Source organism: Phascolarctos cinereus, unplaced genomic scaffold (assembly GCF_003287225.1).
Source record: "Phascolarctos cinereus isolate Bilbo 61053 unplaced genomic scaffold, phaCin_HiC Scaffold_9;HRSCAF=440, whole genome shotgun sequence".
Lineage (NCBI taxonomy): Eukaryota > Metazoa > Chordata > Mammalia > Diprotodontia > Phascolarctidae > Phascolarctos > Phascolarctos cinereus.
The window spans coordinates 156,886,436-156,907,984 of record NW_027556402.1 but is presented as its reverse complement, the minus strand read 5'-3'; the positions used below and the strand labels follow the sequence as shown (position 1 = coordinate 156,907,984).

Here is a 21,549-nt window from a genome sequence, read left to right as displayed (position 1 = left end):
TTAGGTAAGTCACTTAATACTCCTTGGGCCTCAGTTTCAATGACAGTAAATGAGGATTTTGGACTATGTAGCCTTTGAAGTTTTCTACCAGCTTTAGGTTTGAAATCCCCATGTTCTTCTGTGAAGTGTTTGAAGATTTCTCCTTCGAAGATCCGCTACTACCTCAGATGTTACATAGCATTTTATTTGTGGTGGCTTCATCTTTTACATCAGCATGTTCTATTGTTTACTTATTTGTGTACATGTTTTATTCTCTGTTTAGATTGTGAGGTCTTTGATGTCATGTTCTTATTTAAACATTTTAAAAAATATCATTTCATTGCCTAGCATAGTATCTCATTAGGCACTTTCCGTTTAATTGAATTTTTGCTGCCATGTTAATATTGTGTTTTATCTTAATTGGCTAGAGCTTAATCTATTTTTTCCTCTAATTTCAGGGAAAGTTTTTAAAAATTATTTAACAAATATGGAACATGCATATTGAATACTTTAAAATAGTGTTAATATCACACACAACAAATTTAGTATATCACATAGGACAGTTTGATATAACACTTTTGTATAATAAAAGAATTTTTTTTGGTAGTTATTCTTTAATGCTGTGATGTCAAAAAATAGTCTCAGATTCCTGATTTCTAAATTGAGAGTATTTGGTTTTCTGTGTTACTCTTGTGAATTTCTACATACTCCTTTTATGGTTTAGTAGCTTTCTATGAGTTATGGCTCATGCCATTTGGTAGCCAACTTTCTGTTGTTGAGCTTTTCCACATTTAGCCAACATTGGGTCTGTGCTAAGAAATCTTTCAAACTTGATAAGACTAACAGAAGGGACAGAAGCAGAGCCTGGAGAGGATTGAAGGATGACCAGCCTGGGCTCCTACCCAAAACGAAGACTCCAAGAGGAACTTACCAGTGGGAGAAGTGGGAAGGGGAAGGGGATGCCACAGGTACTAAGGGAAATTTCAGGTAAGAAGGCAGTTGAATGAAACATGGTGATGAAGTTGAGAATCAGAAGGGCATATATGTATAAAGTAAAATCTTCTTGTCAAGGAACAAGATAACATTTATATTAAATTACTTTTTGCATGTGTCACTGTGTGCTTTTCTGAAAAGTTTGAATATTGTAACCAAAACAGAATACTGAACTCTTGCATAGTAGATTTTTACTACTTCAGATGTTTGCCCTATGTATTTGTCGTGTATAGTTTGCTTGGTAGACTTACTAGGTGCCTTATTTAACCTGCATTGGTTCTTAATGTACAAAGTATTAAAAAAAAATCTTAGTTTTAGTCTACTAAAGATTAAAACTGCACTAAGTAAGACCTTTGGAGAACTCTGTAATTTTAAAAAAATACTGTTATTAACATCTTTATATCATCACATAATTTGTTATTAATACTTTTGAACAGTTATGGGATTTATGAAGCTATACTAAGTCCCTCTGTACTTTTGAGCATCTTAATTTCATACCATGTTACCTTGATTTCTCTTTAATACAAGACTTCCTTAAATTCTCTTATCTTCTATTTCAGTTGGTTCTACAGACCCGAAATATGTCATAGGTGCAGGAGTGGAAATATCCATGGCTGATAACGTTCTTATATGCTTGATAAACTACTAAAGCTTCCTTGCTAATTCTAAAATTTTAAATCTGCAGATCTTTCCTCTGAAAGTTTTAAAGTAGATTTCTGAGGCATAAGTTATACAAAGAAGAATAGATTAGTTTCCCTGGGTTCATGTCCCTCCTGTACTCTTTAGAAAACATTGCACCATCCTCATTAAATAACATCCTCTGCATTTTATATCTTGATTTCAGCCTTTTAGAAGGGAGATCTAAAAATTGGGAAATTAATTTGGAAAAATAATCCCATTGATTAAATTTCATTTTTATTACAGGAAATTACTAGAGGAGAATCCTAATGGAATTATACTTAGTTCAGATGATTATTTTTCCAAAAATGGACAGTATCAGTTTGATGGAAATTTATTGGGTGAAGCGCATGAGTGGAACCGGAAACGAGGTAAGGATTAGACATTAGATGGCTTGGTTATATTAAAGTCAATTTAAAGGAAAGAGCTATTGTCATTTGTACATTGAAATATCTGGCACTGGTAAAGGAAAACTATATGTATACTTATGCTGCACAGGACTGGAGGTGTGTAGGCAAATGAGGTTTTAGTTGGTTTGTTCCTGGAGCTCCCTGCATATATGTTTCTGGTATAATCAAGGCGGACCACAGTCATTGTCCCTCAGTTAGTGGGTCACAGTCATTAGTGGAATATCAGCCAACCTAATCTTTATGCAGGGATCTTTAACACTGGCCAAACCTGAGGTGACTTTTGTTAGAATAGGTTTATTTCTTGAGCACAAATTTCCTAGCCATAGTAAGTCATTGAAGAATTAATTCTCAATATATTTTTCTGTTCTATATGGGGGAATTATTATTTCTTTGGAGATGTTGCAAAATAAGTTTAGTAAAAGTAAAAGTCTCCTGTAGAGGGAGTGCTTTCCTTTGTATTCTTTACTATCTCTTGAAAGTTTAAAAAAAAAATAGAAAAACTAGAATATGAAAACACCTGTGTGAAGCAAAAAAAAAATTAAATGTAAGGAGAACTTTTAAACCTCCAAATTATTTATGTTGACTGAAATTGTGTCTGCATTAAAAAAAAAACAACTAATGTTCTGTGATGTTCCACACTTAAATTGACATGTATAAAAAAGTTGTATATACAACATTTGTGGTATATATAGATCTCAAAATGCTTATTTGGTTTGAAATCAAAAACTTTTAAAGCATTTATTCTTTTAAAAGGTATTTTGATATTTTATGCAATTTTTACATTAAAGATTATAAATTAGATTATATAACATTTTAAATGTTTTTATAGTTTTATTTCATCAGTATGGAGTGTGCATTTATTTTCATTTAAAAAATTTTTTGCACGCACAGATTTAATGTTTATTGAGTGGATCAGTACATTGTTTCCAGATTTTCCAGTATTTTAATTTTACTTAAAAAATTCAAATTAATACTGAATGTCCACTTACTAAAAAGTCATTCTCTTTTTCATAACAATATATATCTTTCAGCTAAAGAAGCGTTAGAGAAGAAGGTTTCTCCTGTAATAATAGATAATACAAACCTACAGGCATGGGAGATGAAGCCGTATATAATTTTGGTTAGTATCATAATTTACTAAAGGCCTGTGATAGCAGGACTCAGATCAGTGGTTGCTGCTGTTGGATCTTCTCCCTCATCCCTTTATGTTAGAGTCCTTAACCTAGACTCGTTCGATGAATGGAAAGAACCCTGGGCTTGGAGTCAGAAGACCTGGGTTACAGTTAATCTGTGACTTTGGGCAAGTTGTTCAACATTTCTGAGCTTCAGTTTTTTCTCTTGTGAAAAGGGGACAAATAAAACTTTTGCTGCTCTGCTCATGGTGTTCTTGTGAGACTCAAATGAGAGTGTGTACTGCTTTGTAATCATAAAGTAGTGGAAGGTATTTTAATTCCTTTCCCATTCTTCTCAAAATCCCCTTCTATGTGCCCTACGTTTGCTAATTTGAATATATTTTCAACTTTCTGAGGTCTGAGAAAAGAATTTTGCTTAAAGAGGGGTCCTTTGAATACAGTTGGGGCTTGACTTATGGGTACAGACAGCAGTTGCACTCTGGTAGCTGACCCCTGGGACTTGACTTTCTGTGCAAGTCCTTTCAGAGGAGACTTCATTCCGGGAAGAAACATCATCTCTTCCTTTTCCTTCCTTTGATACCCTGTAGGTCTTTACTGGCTTCGGGGTGTTCTCTTACTTCTAGAGAGAAAAATCAAGAGCCTTGCTAAACTATTTCCTCCCTGTTGGCTCAGCTGGCTGCGTCATTATCCAAGTAGATAGTTCTTTTAGTTTCGTGTTAAACTGAACTTTCTGCAGGTTCATACATTGCCCCTCTTTTTACTATATTTCCTTTACAGGTTTTTGCAGTGTTCCATTTCCATCCTCTCTACAGTTATCCTTTCTACATTGTGACTTTGCCCATTGCAGTTTTGCTATATCGTGGGTCAGCATGAGCAATTAAATGGGATTTTTTGGGAGTTTTTTGCGAAGGCCAGCAGATGACACAGAAAAAGTTTGGAAACTCAGAAATACATGAAATATATGTGTAGTATTGTATAATGTCAATATATTTTATCTTTTAATACCATAATAATTCAGACTTTTCTGATATGAAGGAAGGCCAAAAAATTTCACAGAGATTTTCCAGATGTGCTGCACCCTTAACCCACCTGATGTGGAAGGGATAACTGTACTTACATTATATTGATTGTCTGGCCTATCCCAGTTCTGCTTAAATGCCTGCCATAGAGTCTCCATTTGAGACACTTGGTTCTTAGAATGACCATTGCAGGGGCATTGTTTATTTCTATCCCATATCTGATTTCAAGGTTTTTCAATGCATGGGGATTTGAAATTAAATAAAAAAAAGAGCCCACTGACTAGTAGGGAATGGAGATGAATAGAGTATAGTTTTCTATGCTTTGGGTGGTTGGAAAAAGCCTTCTTACCATGCACAGAAAAGTTTCTTTCTTGTAAAATTGTGTTGTGTGTTTGTTTTGTTGTTGTTGTTGTTGTTGTTTTTAAGCTTTTTTTTTTCTGGACTCAGTCTAGGCCATTTTGAGAGTTTATTACCCAAGAATATCTTCTTATTTCTGAAGCATGGTTTTTAAAATAACTGTTTAGTTTTATATCTATATCATATCATAGAATATTAGATTTGTAAGTTACTTTAAAGATTATATCATTAACACTGAATTGTAATCTTGCAGAAATAAACATATATATGCTTTTATTTAGTCACAAAAATACAAATATAAGATTCACTTCCGGGAACCGGACACATGGTGGAAATTTAAACCAAAGGAACTTGCAAGGTAAAAACTCTGCTTTTGTTTCTCTCATGGTACTCACAATAAGTCCCTTTTGATTTCTACCTTAGAAATGAATGAATCCAATGTGATTAGACTCCTTTTGCTATTCTTAAAAAAATGTTAAATTATGTATTAAATTGTGTTCATTATGCTTCTAGCGTTGTATGATGAGTTTGATGTATTGTTGTCTTTTAATTTAGTTGGCAGAATAAAGAATAGCCAGTGTCACATACAAGTAGTGTTTTGTTACCCAAGAATAACAAAAATTGAATACTTATAGCCTTGAGCTGTTTATTTTGAGAGTAATTTTTACCCTGAGTGCCTTACTGGGTAAGGGGAGACTTGAATTTCTCCTAGGAAAGTAATTTGAGTAGTATTGTTTGCCTGGTCACAGTATATCTTTCCATTTTTATCCACTCTGTGGCTTCCATCTTGCCACTGTTTCTGTCCTTTTGCCTATTTTCTTTCCCTTTCAAGGCTACCTTTGACACTCTTTTTAACTAGTATTTACCTGAATAAGGAAGGTATAGACAGGTTATAAATTGCCCAAGGTCCATATCTTAGTAGTGCCATCTGACATAGCATACTTTTAGTATTCTTTTCCATCTGGAGATTTTAAAAATTAAATCTGTTTTGGATTATTTATGCCATTGATCCCTGATGTGCATGGATAATTGAGAATTGATTATTCATATCAGATTGAGCTAAAGTATGCCGTGATTTGTATAGGTATTTCTTATTTAGGAGAATAGATATTTTGGCAGATTTTTCTATAAGGCGAATTTTGTTTTTTAAAAAAATTTATTAATTTATTTTGATTTATCAATTATCACTTCCAAATGCTTTTGAGTTTAAAATTTTTTCTCCCCACCACCCTCCCCAAGATGGCGCACAATCTGATTTACATTCCTATTAAACATATTTTCACATTAGTGGTGTTTTTGTAAGTAAAAATTAAAACCAATAGGAGGAACCACCAGAAAAAGGAAACAAAACTCAACAGAAGAGAAAAAAATAGCAATTCAACTTTCATAGTTCTCTCTTTGGATATGGATAGCATTTCCCCGTCACGAAGCCTCTGGATATGTCTTAGATCCTTGTGTTGCTGGGAAGTGTTAAGTTTATCAATATTAGTCATTGCACAGCGTGGCTGTCATTGTGTACAACATTCTCTTGGTTCTGCTCATTTCACTCAGCATCAGACCATACAAATCTTCCCAGGTTTTTCTGAAGTCAGTATTCCATTACATTCATATACCACAACTTGCTCAGCCATTGCCCAGTTGATGGGCATCCTCTCAATTTCCAATTCTTTGCCACCACAAAAAGAGCTTCAGTGAATATTTTTGTACATTTGTACAAATTTTTCCCATTTGTATAATCTTTTTGGAATATAGCCCTAGAAGTGCTATTGCTAGGTCAAAGGGTATGCACATTTTTATAGCCCTTTGGGCATAGTTCCAAATTGTTCTCCAAAATGCTTGAATCATTTCATAACTCTACCAACAATGCATTAGTTTTCCAATTTTCCCACATGTTCTCCAACATTTATCATTTTCCTTTTTTATCATGTTGGCCAATCTGATAGGTATGATGTGGTACTACTACCTCAGAGTTGTTTTGATTTGCATTTCTCTAATCAATAATAATTTAGAGCATTTTTTCATATGACTGTAGATGGCTTTAATTTCTTCATCTGAGAACTGTGTGTTCATATCCTTTGACCATTTATCAATTGGGGAATGGCTGATTCTTATAAATTTGACTTAATTCTTTACATATTTTAGAAATGAGGCCCTTATTAGAGAGACTGGTTGTAAAAGGGCAAATTTTATTTGAAGGAATCTTCCATTACAGAAATAAGATGTGTTCCATGGAAACCTCTGCCTCCTACATGAGTGTCTCATGTCTCTACTTTGGACAAGATGCTTAGGCCTCATTTTCCTTATATGTTAACCTGAAGCCCTTTCAAGCTCTAGATCTATAATCCTATGAGCCTACATGACACGTTTTCGCTAATTGTGTGCAAGTGACAATAAGAAGTGGCAATGAAGTGTAAAAACTCTTAGTCCTTCCTCAGCTGGAAAGGTTTTGAGCGTATATTTTGTGATATGTTTGTTGAGGACTAACTCAGCTAAGCTTATCCTGCCAGAGTGTTGGTTACCTAGTGGTGAAATTTTTTGTTCACAGCAATTAAAAGTGTGTGGGGGGGGGGGTGGCACAGTGATCAGTGGCAGAAGTGTTCACATAGATGAAATCATGAATCTTTGAGGTATTGCAGGTATAGATAATGAAGGAGAAATCACTGTCTGATAATAATAACAGTGAGTCTAAAAGTATCTTAATATACTTGAGATGGACCATATTATTATGTGTACCTGTTATTACAAATGGCAACCCATGTAGCCTTCTCATCTTGTCCATATTGTCCACATATTAATAGTACTCAAAATATTGACAATATCTCCATCATTTGGAGTTTAATTATAATATACACAAGTTGGTATCAGTAAAGTACCTTTGCAAGAATATTTTTAAAATAGATTTTTACCTATGATTCATCTGTGCCTAAAACACTTAGAGCAAAATGTAAATGTAAAGTTTGTGAAAGTATTTGGAGGTGATGCTGGCCAAGAAAGGTGGCCTTTGCATACTTTTTCTGAGTTGATAGGTGTTTATGTATTTAGAGAATTCTCGCTGAATTGAATAAGTAAGAAAGAATATAAGAACTTTTGTTCTCTTACATTCCTGCTTCTCCTTTCCTTCCTACTCCGATATTTTTAGGCGTAACATTCATGGGGTAACCAAAGAGAAAATAGCAAGAATGTTGGAACACTATGAACGTTATGTTTCTGTGACACATGTACTGGATTCTTCAGTTCCAGATAGACCAGAACATACTGAGTTAAGTGAACATTCTTGTCAAGAAGAAAATATTAGGTAGGTTGAAATAGCTTGTATACTTGGAAGCCAAAATAAGTAAATTTTTTTTAAATATAAAAGATTGTTTTAAATTTACCTGCTGTGTTCCCTTCCCCCCACCCCCCAAGTCTTACAATTTTCTTTGGGAGATTATAGAGTTTTTCCTTTGGGGATCTTTCAAAATACAATAGATATTCATTGTCTTTGGCTTAGATGGAATGCTTAACTGAATAAAGAGGTTGGAATGTTTTTAATCATTGTTTCTAGAATGGAGACTTGCCATGATGGACAGTCATTAATAGCATCAATATATTCCTTATTCATTTTTTTATTCATTCAGTTCCTGTTTGTCCTTGTTCAGTCATTGCTCTTTAGAAGTTTCTAATTTAGACAAACCAACACTAACAGAAACTTATATAAAGGACAAATGGTCAATTGAATAAATCAGCAAATTAGATAAAGAAATAAACAAATAGAAGTAAGTATCTGTGAAAATAATGTTAGCGATAGCTGTGTGTTTACAAAGGGTGGGAGTTGGAAATGTCAACCAGGTTCTCACAACATGAGTATTTTAGTGCACGAAGAAAAAAAATTTATAAAAGGGAAGATTGTTTATGAAACTATGAACTTCCATTACACCCGGTTTAGCTCTGTCCTCTCTCCCTTCCCTTCCAGTGTACTGCCTTTTTTTGTGTGGGGGTGAGGAGGCAAGGGACATAATTCAAATATAACACGGTAGTTCTTTCAGTGCCCTATGTCCCCTTCTGGACTTCTTTTTGCTATTTTCTGATTATTTTAATGATTTATCGATGCTTTTCAGTGCATTGGCACTCCTCTTCCACTTCTAACCTCTCCCCCACCTCGTATTACCACACCTATTTTTTTATCATAGGATGCCTTTATCTTTTTTTTTTAAGTGAGGCAATCGGGGTTAAGTGACTTGCCTAGCTAGTACTTGTCAAATGTTTGGTCTGAGGCCAGATTTGAACTCAGATCCTTCTGACTTCAGGATCGGTGCTCTATCCACTGTGCCACCTAGCTGCCCCAGAATGCCTTTACCTTATTCTATACTTCAGATTCCCAGGCTCTGTATCTTCACAAATCATCTCCAGAAGACCTTTTTTCCTTCTTTTCCTTCTCTACTTATGTCTTTGATCCTGTGTCCTTCCAGAAACTAATCTCCTGAATCCTTCCCCTGCCTTCACAGCAATCTTCAATCTCTCTCTACTGCCTGGCTGTTTTCTGTTGCCTAGGATGTACTCTCTCCTCATCTTGGCCTCTCAAAATCCCTAGCTTCCTTCAGAGCTCAGCTCAAAGGCCTCCTTATTGAGGTCTTCCTGATCCTGCCAGCTACTTTGTGTGTATTTTGTAATGTCTATACATGAAGTTCCCCTGATTGAATGAAAGCTTCTTGGGACAGGGACTATTTAATGTTTTTCTTGTATCTCCATTGTCTAACATAATCCATGCTACAAAGCAGGTGCTCAATAAATGTTTGTCAGTGGATTGCCCACAAGCATATGCTTCCCCCATCCTTTTAAAATCTCTGCTTGATTCTATTGTCTGTTCAAGGTATCTTCAGATATCTTTTGAAGTGCTGCTTTTCAGTGTTGAACACTGGAGAGAATCACCTTCTCTGTTGTCATTTCCTTACAGCCCATCACTCTGCTTAAACTTGTTCTGTCCAGTTTTACCAACAACGTCTGGTTGTTAGTCCTGGTTTTCTCTCAAGACTTTACTTAAGCTGTTTAAGGTTTATGATCTTCCTGGAGAGTCTCTTAGCATACTGCTTTCTCCTTTTCTACTTCTACCTAGTTGGGTCATTGCTTTGTCTCATTGATCAGTTACTCTCTAAGTATGTATGACCCTTTATGTTATCTTTAGCCTACTTTTCTCCCTATAGCCTCTCTTTTAGTGATCTCATTTGTTCCAGTGGCTTCAGTGATCATCTCTATGCAGATGACTCTCTTTATGAACTCCAGGCCCCTATCCCCAGTTGTCTGCTGGATACCTGCCACAGACATCTCATTAATACCTCAAATTCAGCATGGTCAAAATGTAACTCATGTCCTTGCCACCAAATGTATCCTTTCTTTCTATACTTTTCCCTTTTGTTGAGGGAAAAACTTATAGTCCTCTAAGTTCATAACTTTGTATTCATCTGTGACTCTTCCCTCCCTTCCCCCACAATTCAGTCAGTTGCCATTCTCAGTTGTTCTTCCATAGTATGTCACATCTTTCCCCTCAGACTACAACTACCCTAGTTTAGGCTCTTAGCACTTTTTTACCCCTACTGTTCAATGGCCCCTAGTTGATCTCTACTTCTAGTGCCTTTCCTCTTCAGACAGTTTTCCGCTTCATACTTGAATGGATCTTTGTGGATGTGAGTACTTCCTCCAGGAGTTTCGTATTTATGCCTGCTACCCTTCACATGCTGTGTGGATCTTCTTATAGATCTCTAGATAGTACGTGGGCATCAGTGCAGCACAAAAGCTGTCTTTTTTATCGTTTTCACTTTAGGTTGCCATATTTTGACATGCACTTCTTCCTTGGCAGTTTGAGCTGGTCCAGTCCCATCATTCTTGTATCTCTCCATTGCTCTTTGAGAGACATCATTTAATGTAATTTTTAGGCAACTTTGTTGGCTCATAGCCATTCACTATCACCAAAGTAATATTCTTATTACCAAAATGGTACTTGGAGCCTCCAGCAAGGTGAGGGCATGTGTGATTGCTGATCAGCATAACTTGTTCTTCTCACTACCTCAAAACAGAAGAAAATAACAAAATAAAGTAATTTCAATTATAAGAACAAGAAGAAAACGTAAGAAAAGTTTCCCCACAAAGTTAAATCTTCTAAAAATAGCAATGGAAGGCAACTCAACAGGCCTATATTGTGAGCATTGGCAATGGTAACATCTCTCCTTTTCCTTTCTTGGAAATGATCTTGTCTGACCCCTTTAGGAAAAGCATTTTACTTGCCCAGCCCTTTGATGGCAAAAATGTACAGCCATAGAGTGGAAAGGGTTCTGCACAAAGCCTTTACTGAGCTCCTCAATTGCTAATAACACCCCTTCCAAACTACCCTATATTTGTCTACTTAGTATTTATTTGTATTTATTCTCCATACACTTACATGTGATTTGTTTCCCCCATTAGAATGTAAGCTCCCTCTAAAAATTGTTTCGTTCTTTGTATTTGTACCCTTAGCACCTTGGCACATACATAGTAGGCACTTAACAAATTCTTGTTGATTGAAAGGGAAGGTATAAATTCGGATCCAGTCATCTAACCATGGAGTTTTTACCTGGCAGGTATTCAGCTGCACTGTTCAAAGTGAGGGCTTAGTACCAATAGCAAGTTAGAACAGAAGAGGGGTGGCAGAAGACAGGACATCAGGAAGTTTAGATAAAAACCTAGCCTCCAAGAAGATAAAATCTTCATTGAGATTCATAAAAGGAAGAAAAATGAGTGATCATCAATAAGTAGTATAGTTGATAGAACATGGGACTTGGCAACAGGAAGAACTGGATTTAAATTCTGTTTCAAACACTTATTAGCTGGATGACTTTGGTCAAACACTTAGCCTTTCGTGGAATTAATTACCTTGTTTGTAAAATGATGGGTTAGTTGATCTTATGATCCATTTGTCATGTGCTTGTTATGCCAGATACTGTGCTAAGAATTGGAAATACAGAGAAAGGTAAAAAGAATCTTAACCCCAAGGAGCTTATATTCTAAAGGCTGAGATATACTTAGTTGATAAAAATTACTTTAGAGGGGAACACTCTAGTGGGTGGGATGGAGGTAGCTGGGAGAGGGGCAGAGACCAAGAAAGCCTTCCTGCAGGAGGCACTGTTTGTGATGTGTTTTAAAAGGAAGCCAAAGATTATGGTGAGGTAGCATTCCAAGCATGAGGGCAGCCGGTGCGTGGGCATGGAGATGGGAATTTGTGAGAAACAGCCAGTATGACAGCATAATTGAAAGAGGTCTAAAGTATAAGAAAATTACAAAGGCAGGAAGGGGCCAGGTTGAGAACATTGTTTTATAAAAGGTGTAAAAGTGTGATATGTGTTAGGAATCTGTGTTTTCATCACTGTGGAAACTCCTAATGGCATAAATTGTAACCCATCTCTTTCTGTCTTACTTATATTTTTAACCACATAGAGTAGAAATGATCTTAGAAAAGTCAGTTTTCACCAAATACAATTAAAAAGGTTTGGCGAAAGCAAAACTAGTGCAGCTAGAATAAGAGAAACTGTTGACTGGAAAAAAGTTTCATTAAATATTTCTGAAACCTAAAATGTATAAGAAATTAATAATGCCCTCTAAAACCAAGAACCATTTGAATAGCTGGTATTTATAATAATAGCTAGGGTATGTGTGTGTGTCTGTGTCAGTGTTTATGTTTATGTAAGAGGGAGAAAGCATGGGTGAGCTTTTTAAGGTTTACAGAATGCTTTACAAATATCTCATTTGATCCTCATGCTCTGGAGAGAGATGCTATTACTCTCCTTTTACAGATGAGCAAACTGAGGGAGATGGGTTAAGTAGGTTGCCCTGTGTTACACAGCTAGTAAATACCTAAATGTGGATTTAAAATCAGGTCTTCTTGACTCCAGGTCCTTTGCTTTATTCATTGTGTCACATAACTGTCTAATTCTCCAGTAGATAAGTGGTCAGTGCATATGAATAAATAATTTTCGTGAATCTGGAGTTGGAAGTGTCCTTTGAGAGTCTCAAATCCAGCCCCATTATTTTATAGATGATGTGCATAGGGTTGCACAGATAATAATTTTTGTGCCAGGATTAGGACATAGACTTTTCTTACTCCAGTTATAGCACTCTATCTATGATACTACCTAGCTGCATCAGTATCCATTTGAGATATCTGTACCACTTTAACAGATCTATGGACTGTCTATCCAAATGAATATCATTGTCAGTATAGTAGTCATTCTTTATCTACTTGGTTGTTCTTTTGTGGATAGTGAGTTTGAACTCTTTTCAGTGATAATGGATCTCGTTTAGGGAGTTCTCAGGCTTGATATAATTAACATAATGTCACCTACAAATAGGAGCATCTGGGGAACTCACATATGTAGGGAATCGGTTTTCCATTTAAATTCTGTGCTGGTCATGTTTCATCATGGTCACTAATAGCATTAGCAAGCATCTATCTTCCAATTTTACACCTTGTATTATAATTTGTGATCATCAGATAGTTACATAGTATTCATCTTTCACACTGTTGCATCTTTTCAAATGGTGTGATTTTAAATTTGCATGGCAGACACCTCGTTTTAGGAGAGCCTTTAAAAGTTTTACCAAATCAAGTAGTTTTTTTTCAAGTCATGCATGTATTGTCTTGTGTTCTCTATACCTTTAAATCATGTGACAAAAATGTGGTATCCTGTAAATACCATTTGAAGAAATTCTGCCTGATCCTCCCTAAACCCTTAAGTTTGCCCTTAATATACGTGATTATTCTCATAAAATACCAATTCCTCAGCCAACATTTAAAGCTTTTCCACAGTCTTAATATTTTTCTGTTGCTATTCCATATCACTCTCCTTTATATATGGTGTTGCAGATTAGTTAGGTTTCTTAATCAAACATATAATTTCTCATTTTTGTGATGAATTTACACAAGCTGTCCCTCATGTCTGTAATACACTCCATTCTTATTTTGATTCGTCACAACTTTTACAAGGCAAAGCTCAGGTGACACATCCTTCACAAAGGCTTCCCTGATTACTCTCAATCGTTAATACCTTCTCTTAGTCATTTTTGTCTGTGTTTTATCTCTTGAGGGAGAATATAATTATGCACCTCTAGGACAGGGACTATTTCTTCCTTCTCTCCTTTCCACCTTCTAGCCCCCAATAAAATATTTATTTTATTTTATTGAATAAGGAATTCCTTTTAAGGGGTGTGAAATATTTACTTTTATTGTTTTTCAGCCTGAAAGACTCAGATGATTATACTTGTTTGAAAGAAAATGATCTTTCCTCATCTTTGAAGCATTCTGAGATAAGTGAAGAGAAACTTAAGTTGGGGACCAATATTTCTTCATTTCAAGAGAATATGAAGTGTTTTCCTATTGTAGATTTAGAAAAAGGAGAACAAGAAGTAAGTGCCATCGAACCTTATTTTCAGAAAACTGCAATTCAGGAATCTGGAGAGCATGAATTAGCAAATTCTGAAAATAAAGAAATATTAGATGAATATGATGCAGAGGAAGAAAATGTAGATATACCTACTGAAGGGCGAAGTATTAAAATAGATACTTCCAGATCTGAAGAGAATATCATGATAAATACTTCTTTTAGTGAAGGAAACCAAGACAGCAATAGACTTCCAAAGAAAATCGAAGTCCAGAGTGAAAACTGTGTACATGGTGAAATATCTGCTGAACCAGAAATAATAAATGAAAAATTCATGACACAAAACAATTCAGTTTCAGAAAAATCCCCAAAACATGAATTACTAAATTTTTTTGGTGACTGGCCAGTTGAGAAAACAATGGGTCAGAGGATCAGGAGGAATAAAAAAACTGAAAAAACTTCATCTGTACAGTGTAACAGAGAGTATACTACTATTGGATCATACATGGAAATAGACAGTGATAGGCATGTAGACCAGCAACGAGAACCCTCAGAAGAAAGTGGAGAGCATATCAAGAATGTACAATGTAATGAGGCTCCAGAACCCTTAAGCAGTTGCAATGAGCATGATACATATAAAGGTGGTGAAAAAAATGTATCGGAAATACTTGATATGGGAGATTGGCCTTTATCAGATTCCTTGGCTCAGAGAGAACACAGATCAAGAATTCCAAAAACAAATTTAAATGAAGCTCATCTAGAGTCTGAAAATAATCAGAATATGAATGAAACATCTTTTAAAATAGCAGATGTGTTTTATGGGGTCTTGGCAAATCACGAAGACCAGAGAAACTCAACTCATGAAAAACCTGAAATTTTATCCTGTGAACCTGTCAGTGAGAAAAATCACGAATGCCAATTGTCTCTTACTTTTACCTGCAGTGATCCCACTCTGTCCCAAGTAGTGGAACCAAAAATTGCATCTGAATTTTCAGAAAGGAGGCCTGAAGAATTATCTTTTCTAGATGTAAACAAATGCTCACAAACTGAACCACACGATTTTGCTCTTTTGTGGAAAATAGAAAAAAAGAAAATTAGCATTTCTGATTCAATCAGAGTATTAACAGGAAAATTAGATGGATTTAAGCCAAAAGATTTTAATGTTAATATCAAATCAGATATTCAAGAAATAATTCCATATAGGGTGATGTATGATAAAAGTACATATGTAGAAGAAAGTGAACTTACTAATGCTGATGAGTCTGAAAATCTAAATACTCTTTGTAAGATTTTTGGCTCTTTTTCATCTGAAGCACTGAAAGACTTGTATGAGCGGTGCAACAAAGACATTATTTGGGCAACGAGCCTTTTGTTGGATTCCGAAACAAAGCTGTGTGAAGAGAATGAGGAGGAAAGTTTACCGGAATCAGATGATGATACACAAATCGAGCAATTTGATGTAAGTGCATATTTGAAGGAGATTATCAGCCATGGAGGGACTTCCAGTTCCAGTATACAAAAAAATGGCCACGGAACTGGCATGGATCACATTGATACACAGCTTACCTGTGATGAAGAAAGTAAAAACACTGGAAAAGCAGATATAAAAGATATAAATACTGAAAAATCAGAATTAGTAACAAGTATTTTATCTAGTATTGTCAGAGAAGTAAGACACACCAATGAATTGCCTTCTAGCAGCAATCAGACAAAACTTTCTGGTTCAGATAACATCGAACAGTCAGTTTTAGATCTTTCAGAAAGTACCTTAAATGATATAAACTTTAAAAATATGAATGAAATTGATGGGGAATCTTTAGCTATAGAGTTTGGTTCATGTTCTTTACAGGTTTTGCCTGATATTTTCAAAACTACGTCTGATACTTTAAATGAAGAAACTGCCATTATTGAATACTTTGAAGGAAAGAAAAATGAAAATCTTACAAAAGGTGATAAGAAATTTCAGGTGCCTGCTGAGGGATATATTAATGAGGATAAGCCAGAAATGGAAAAAATCGTACGTGCCAAATCACCAATCAATTTGGCAGGAGGAATTAATGATGAAAGTAAAATACGTCACTGTGAAGTAGACAAAGCTGAGATTTTGAATTCCACACCAACGAAACCTAAACCTATGAATATAGACTGTCTGGAGTTGGCATTACCTCCTGAATTAGCCTTTCAGCTCAGTGAATTATTTGGGCCGGTTGGCATTGATTCAGGTAAGAAATAAATTTCACGTGTGTGTGTCCTTAGAGATTGTTGGGAGTTCTTTTTTTCTTTAGCCATATTGTTAAACTATGAAAATATTTTAAGACTATTTTTGTTTTAGAAATGGAAAGGTTGCTTATTTAATTCTAGTGTGTCTTAACTTGGTATTATTTTTTAATTGCTTACATATTTGTGGAGAATTTTTTAAAAACACAGTTTGGTAGAACTTTGAAGTAATTAGAGAGGCATTGTGGACTAGTGGACAAAGAGCTGACCTCAGAACCGGGAACACCTGGGTTCATCTCCTGCTTCTGACATATACTGATTTTGTGACCCAAGATGAGTAATTTAACCTCTCAGTATCCTAGGCAATTCTCTAACATACTGAGTTTCAAAGATAATGCCAACCCTCAATGTTAGAAGGAATTCATTATATACAATGATAATAACATATTTGTATACTTCCTGTCAGTTATGGATAATAGATAATTCTCTTTCTGATGTTTATTGTCATTTGACTTGATCTAGGACAGAACATTTTTTTGATGCTTGAGGTACTCATACTATTAGGTTAGGTGGAATTAATTTTTAAGGGCTATCTATGTCATGGGCCAGCAGTAAAGGATGAAGTTGGAAACATTTACTTAGATTTACAATAAAACTTTTAAAATTAAAATGCACTAGGGAATAAATGGGAAAATAAGGGCAATTGTATGAATGTTAACAAAAAAAAGTAGTAATTCTTTCAGCACATAGGAAAGCTTTTAATAATACCTTAAGTAGCTTTATAGTTTATACTAAGTTTATGATTCACAGGTAGCAGTCATTGACTCATTACTGGTTTCACATTTTCTTAAATAGGAAAAATAATTAGTATATTTTCTTTTTTTTTTCCCTCCAAAAGGGTCTCTAACAGTTGATGATTGTGTGGTTCATATAGATCTGAATCTGGCTAAAGTGATTCATGAGAAATGGAAAGAATCTATTATGGTTGGTAGGCCTCTTTCTTATGAAAAGTTAATTTTGTATTTATTTTGACTCTTTAGTTTCTATGCATTTTTATAAAAGACACATGGTAAATTAAGCATGAAAGAACACATGAATTTAGCCTACTGATTTTTCAGAGATGAATCAACATTTTACTGGTAAGTCTTTTAGGGATTTTTTTTCTGTTTGTAACAATACATAGACCAGTTAATACCTTTAGAGATGAACTTTATTTAATGGTTTAGCTACACAATTTGTGATTTTTTTTCCTTAAAAAAATTAAAAGGAAGGGGCAGCTAGGTAGTACGGTGAAGAGAGCACTGACCCTGAAGTCAGGAGGACCTGAGTTCAAATCTGGCCTCAGACGCTGGACATTTACTAGCTGTGTGACCCTGGGCAAGTCACTTAACCCCATTGCCTAGCATTAATTAAATAAATAAGAAGGAGCAGTTTGTTACTCTTAGCAGTAAAATTCACAAAGTCAATTTATTGAATTTAAAAATGTAATACTTAAAATTCACCAGAATAGCCATGTAAATGAAAGGTATCTTTGGAATTTTTCTTATTTTTAAGATCATTGATCATTTATGTAGTTATTTGTATAGATTTTTTTAAATGCCCATTTTTCTCTTTTTATAAGGTTATTTCTTAAACAAAGCTTTGTTTATCCAGAGTTTAATATTAGAGATTACATGAGAAAAATGCTGTATTTACTTTCATTAATGTTTTCTTTCATCCCCACATTTTCTTTAGGAGCGACAAAGACAAGATGAAATATCACGTGTTCTGCATACTAGAGGTAAAAACATTTTTATCTGAATAGATCTTAAATTGCAGTTCTCTTATGAATAAAAAGAGATTGAAACATCGCGTATCTTATTTTAAATAACATTTCACTTTTGTAATAATCACTACTTAGGGATTTTTCAGAAACATTAATGTCAAAATATTTTTAAAAATTTAAAACTAACCATCTTAATGATGAGATACCATTTTCATATTCCTAGAAAAAACACTTAAACACTCCTGTTATTAAAATTCTAGTTTTACCTTGATAGTAATTAAATTTGCCACTTGTCAGAAAAGATGTGAAGATTAAAATAACATTGAACTTGTCATAAATAATGCAAGTCTTTAATTGAGAAGTGTGATTGATATAAATGTATCAGTTAATGTGCTCACTGAGAAGAGATTAAGAAATAAAAACAGTTCATAAATCTTACCATGAGGTTACCTAGCAGTCCTTGAACCCTATTTAGTTTCAAGAAGTCTGTAGTACTAATGAACAAACCCTGGATTGACTTCTGTGACCTCATGATCTGCCACTTGTTCATTCCATCCCCTTCTTTGGAGGATTTCTTAATTTCTTCCCTTTTGTCTAGAATGGGCTTTGTCTTCATTTTTGCTCCTGGCTGCATTTCAAGCTCAGTTTAGGTGTCTCCTCTAATGTCTCTTTTTTTTTTCAACTCCCCTATTGTTGGTATTGTTTCCCTCATCAGATTATATCATGTTTACAAATCTGTGTATAATATTGAATCCCTCCATTCTTTATCTCCCCCTAAAAGTAAATTTCTTGTGGGCAGGAACTCTTTTGTTTTTGTCTTTGGCCCCAACATCTAGGACAGTGTTTGCACATATTAAGTCCTAAATAAATGTTTGTTTTAAATTGAATTGAATGAAGACATGAGCCCTCTTCTCACATTTTAGTAGGGGAGAATAAGAAATGTACACAAATAAATACAACAAAGTAGAATGTGAATGTTTTATGGAAGTTCAAAAGGAGGTAGTGATCACTTCTCACTGAAGAGGATCCAAGGAAGGGAAGGTGGGCTTTCAGTGGGGGGATGGTGAGCAACATTCTGTTACATTGAATTTTCAGGGGGTATTCATATTTATCCCTTTTACTGAAATTTAATTTTCTTCAAATAAATAGGGTATTAAAGAGAACTTGGCAACCTTTAGTAGAAACCTGTTAATTAATAACTTTATTTGTAATAATGGGACTATTAGTACTTGTCATAAATACCAATCCTGCATTCCCTTCCAAAGTTTATGAATATGTTCTTATAATTGCAGTGCATATTCTGAAAATTAAGCTGGAATTGTACTTTCTTTGTCAACTATTCTTTGTGACTTTCCCTGTTTTGCTTAAATTTTGAGAAAAATCAAACTATTTTGTTGCTTTTTAAGATACTTCTGTTGTTGGGCATTCAAATCCTGATACTCCTGAACAAAAATCATCTCAACGAACAGGCAAAAAACTGAAGTGCCAAAATCCATCTGAAATGCCGCTCTTCATGGATCATTGGAATACTCAGACTAAAAAAGTTTCACTCAGAGAAATAATGTCAGAAGAGATCGCCTTACAGGAAAAACATGATATGGTATGAATGTCAGTTAGAATAATGATTTAAGCCATTATCTCAGATTACGAGGAGATATTTTTTGATAGGCGTGTGTAGATATGGGACAAATAATTTTTATAGTAATTAACGTTTTTTTTGGTTTTACAGTTTATAGTCCCTATAACCTGGTATGTTGGTTTATGAAGCAAGAGAATAAATAAGTATTTTTGTTGTTGTTGCCCACTCTCAAAGTTGGGGTTTTTTGATAGCCCTTCTTGAAGATAGTTTTTATGACAATGACATTTCAAGTCTCCAGTTTAAAAAAAAAAACCTTTGTGTGGAGTTGAATTGAGTTGGAGCCTAAGAATTGAATTCTTAAAATGTGAATTTTTTTAAATCCTAAAATCCCTTCACTTTTAAGTTTTTATTTGTCTTTTTTCATTTTTATTGTTAGAACTAATTACTATGAAGAGAACACAAATCCTAAGTTATAGTTTTCTTTTTCAGAATCTAAAACTTAAAAAAAATTAGATATTGATCATACAGCTCTTAGATATTTGTTTCACTAAGCTTCCCTTTCTTTCAAATTCAGTATATATTTATTAAATAACTGCTGTGTACAGGGCTTTGAGTTAATCATTGAGAGTCAAAACAAAAATTGGGAGCTAGAAGGACATAGGAAGGAAAATCAAGACAGGAGACTCTAGAATGAGGAAAACGGGGATAATGGTTTGTGTGTGGTGTTTTATTTTTTACTGCTTTTGTTCTGGTGTCCACCATCATCTGAATTAGAAAACTAGTTTGTTTTCATTTCAAATAATTTAAACATCCATCCTCTTATAGAATGTCCCTTCATAGTAAGTAGTATTTCCTCAAGCAGCCATTTTGATTCATTCACAGTCAGTTTAGACATTCATGGATTTTAATTAAAAAAAAAAGCCAACAGTTTGGGCTACAAATTTTGTGATCATTCATAGAAGGAGGAAAGTTGTTTTCATTAAAACTTTTGTCTCTTTCACTGAGTAGGTTGTTCCTTGGTTTCAGGAATAGAGGCACGTTTGCCTTAGTTTAAAAAGCAGACACACAGGAGACCAGAGTTGTTCTGTGGAAAGACTGCTAGATCTTGTGGAAAGAGTACTTGAAAGCACTTAAGGAGGGAAATACCACTTCTGTCTGAAAGAATCAAACATGTAAATTTTTTTTCTGGACCATGTGACTTTTTCTGGAATGTATATTTAGATAAGTCCTGGAGAAAATAAGTCAGCCCAAAGAAAGCCAAAAGTCCTTTAGTTTTTGTCGATCAGTGTACTTTTCACGTCAGTCCATTTGATAACAAAGAATGAGGGATGTGTATGACAGTGATGACAATGATTGCTGTATTTTGGGATAGGAAGGGACAAGGGTAGGCAATATGATCCTCTACTAGCCCTTTGCACTTTCCGGACTAGGTCCCTTTGTACTTTCAGCCTTGGTAGCAGTAGTTATCCTTCCCCTTTAAGAATTCCCCAGGGAATAATTTTTCCTTCAGTGTTCAAGAGAAATTGAATTAGACAACTACTTTGTTGCAGAGCACTGAGTTGGTTGCTGTTGCTGAAATTACACAGATTTACTCTAAATATATAACATGTAGAACGATGGGGGTTTTTGGATGTAGTTTGTCTATAAAACTCATTTGCCAGAAGTGGATTGAGTCTTTTATTCTGAAAAATAAAAAGCTAAAAAACCCCATTTCCATACCATGAATCTGCATTTCATACACTATGTTTATTTTTAAAAATACACACACATATATGTATATCTTATGTGTGCGTGTGTGCAGGGTATGTGTGTGTGATTCCTACGTGTTACTTTTAAACCTGTTTTGCTTGTCTGTGCTTACTTATAAGTTGTTTTCTTCTACGCATTTTAAAAAATTGTTAAGCTTAGCCCTCTTTTTTTTGGTATCACTAGTGCTAAACTCTCTCATCCTCCAAACCATACCCTCAACTAAAAACAGAGAAAGAAAGAGGAAAAAAACCTCTCGTAACAGATAAGCAAAACGAATCCACACAGTC

At 34.7% G+C, this 21,549-nt stretch overlaps 1 protein-coding gene across 4 annotated transcripts in view; it reads left to right on the top strand.

The window, feature by feature from the left end:
* N4BP2 (NEDD4 binding protein 2) overlaps positions 1–21,549 on the top strand; it is a 76,938-nt gene that overhangs the window by 35,977 nt on the left and 19,412 nt on the right. For 3 of the 4 annotated variants that reach the window (XM_020991366.2, XM_020991352.2, XM_078148827.1), the window contains exons 5-12: positions 1,897–2,021; positions 3,092–3,180; positions 4,851–4,927; positions 7,709–7,864; positions 13,809–16,174; positions 17,068–17,153; positions 17,904–17,949; positions 19,341–19,534. In XM_020991366.2, the coding sequence (XP_020847025.1) occupies positions 1,897–2,021; positions 3,092–3,180; positions 4,851–4,927; positions 7,709–7,864; positions 13,809–16,174; positions 17,068–17,153; positions 17,904–17,949; positions 19,341–19,534 (3,139 nt within the window). The remainder of the gene's footprint in view (positions 1–1,896; positions 2,022–3,091; positions 3,181–4,850; positions 4,928–7,708; positions 7,865–13,808; positions 16,175–17,067; positions 17,154–17,903; positions 17,950–19,340; positions 19,535–21,549) is intronic. The other variant, XM_020991376.2, reaches the window with a different exon arrangement.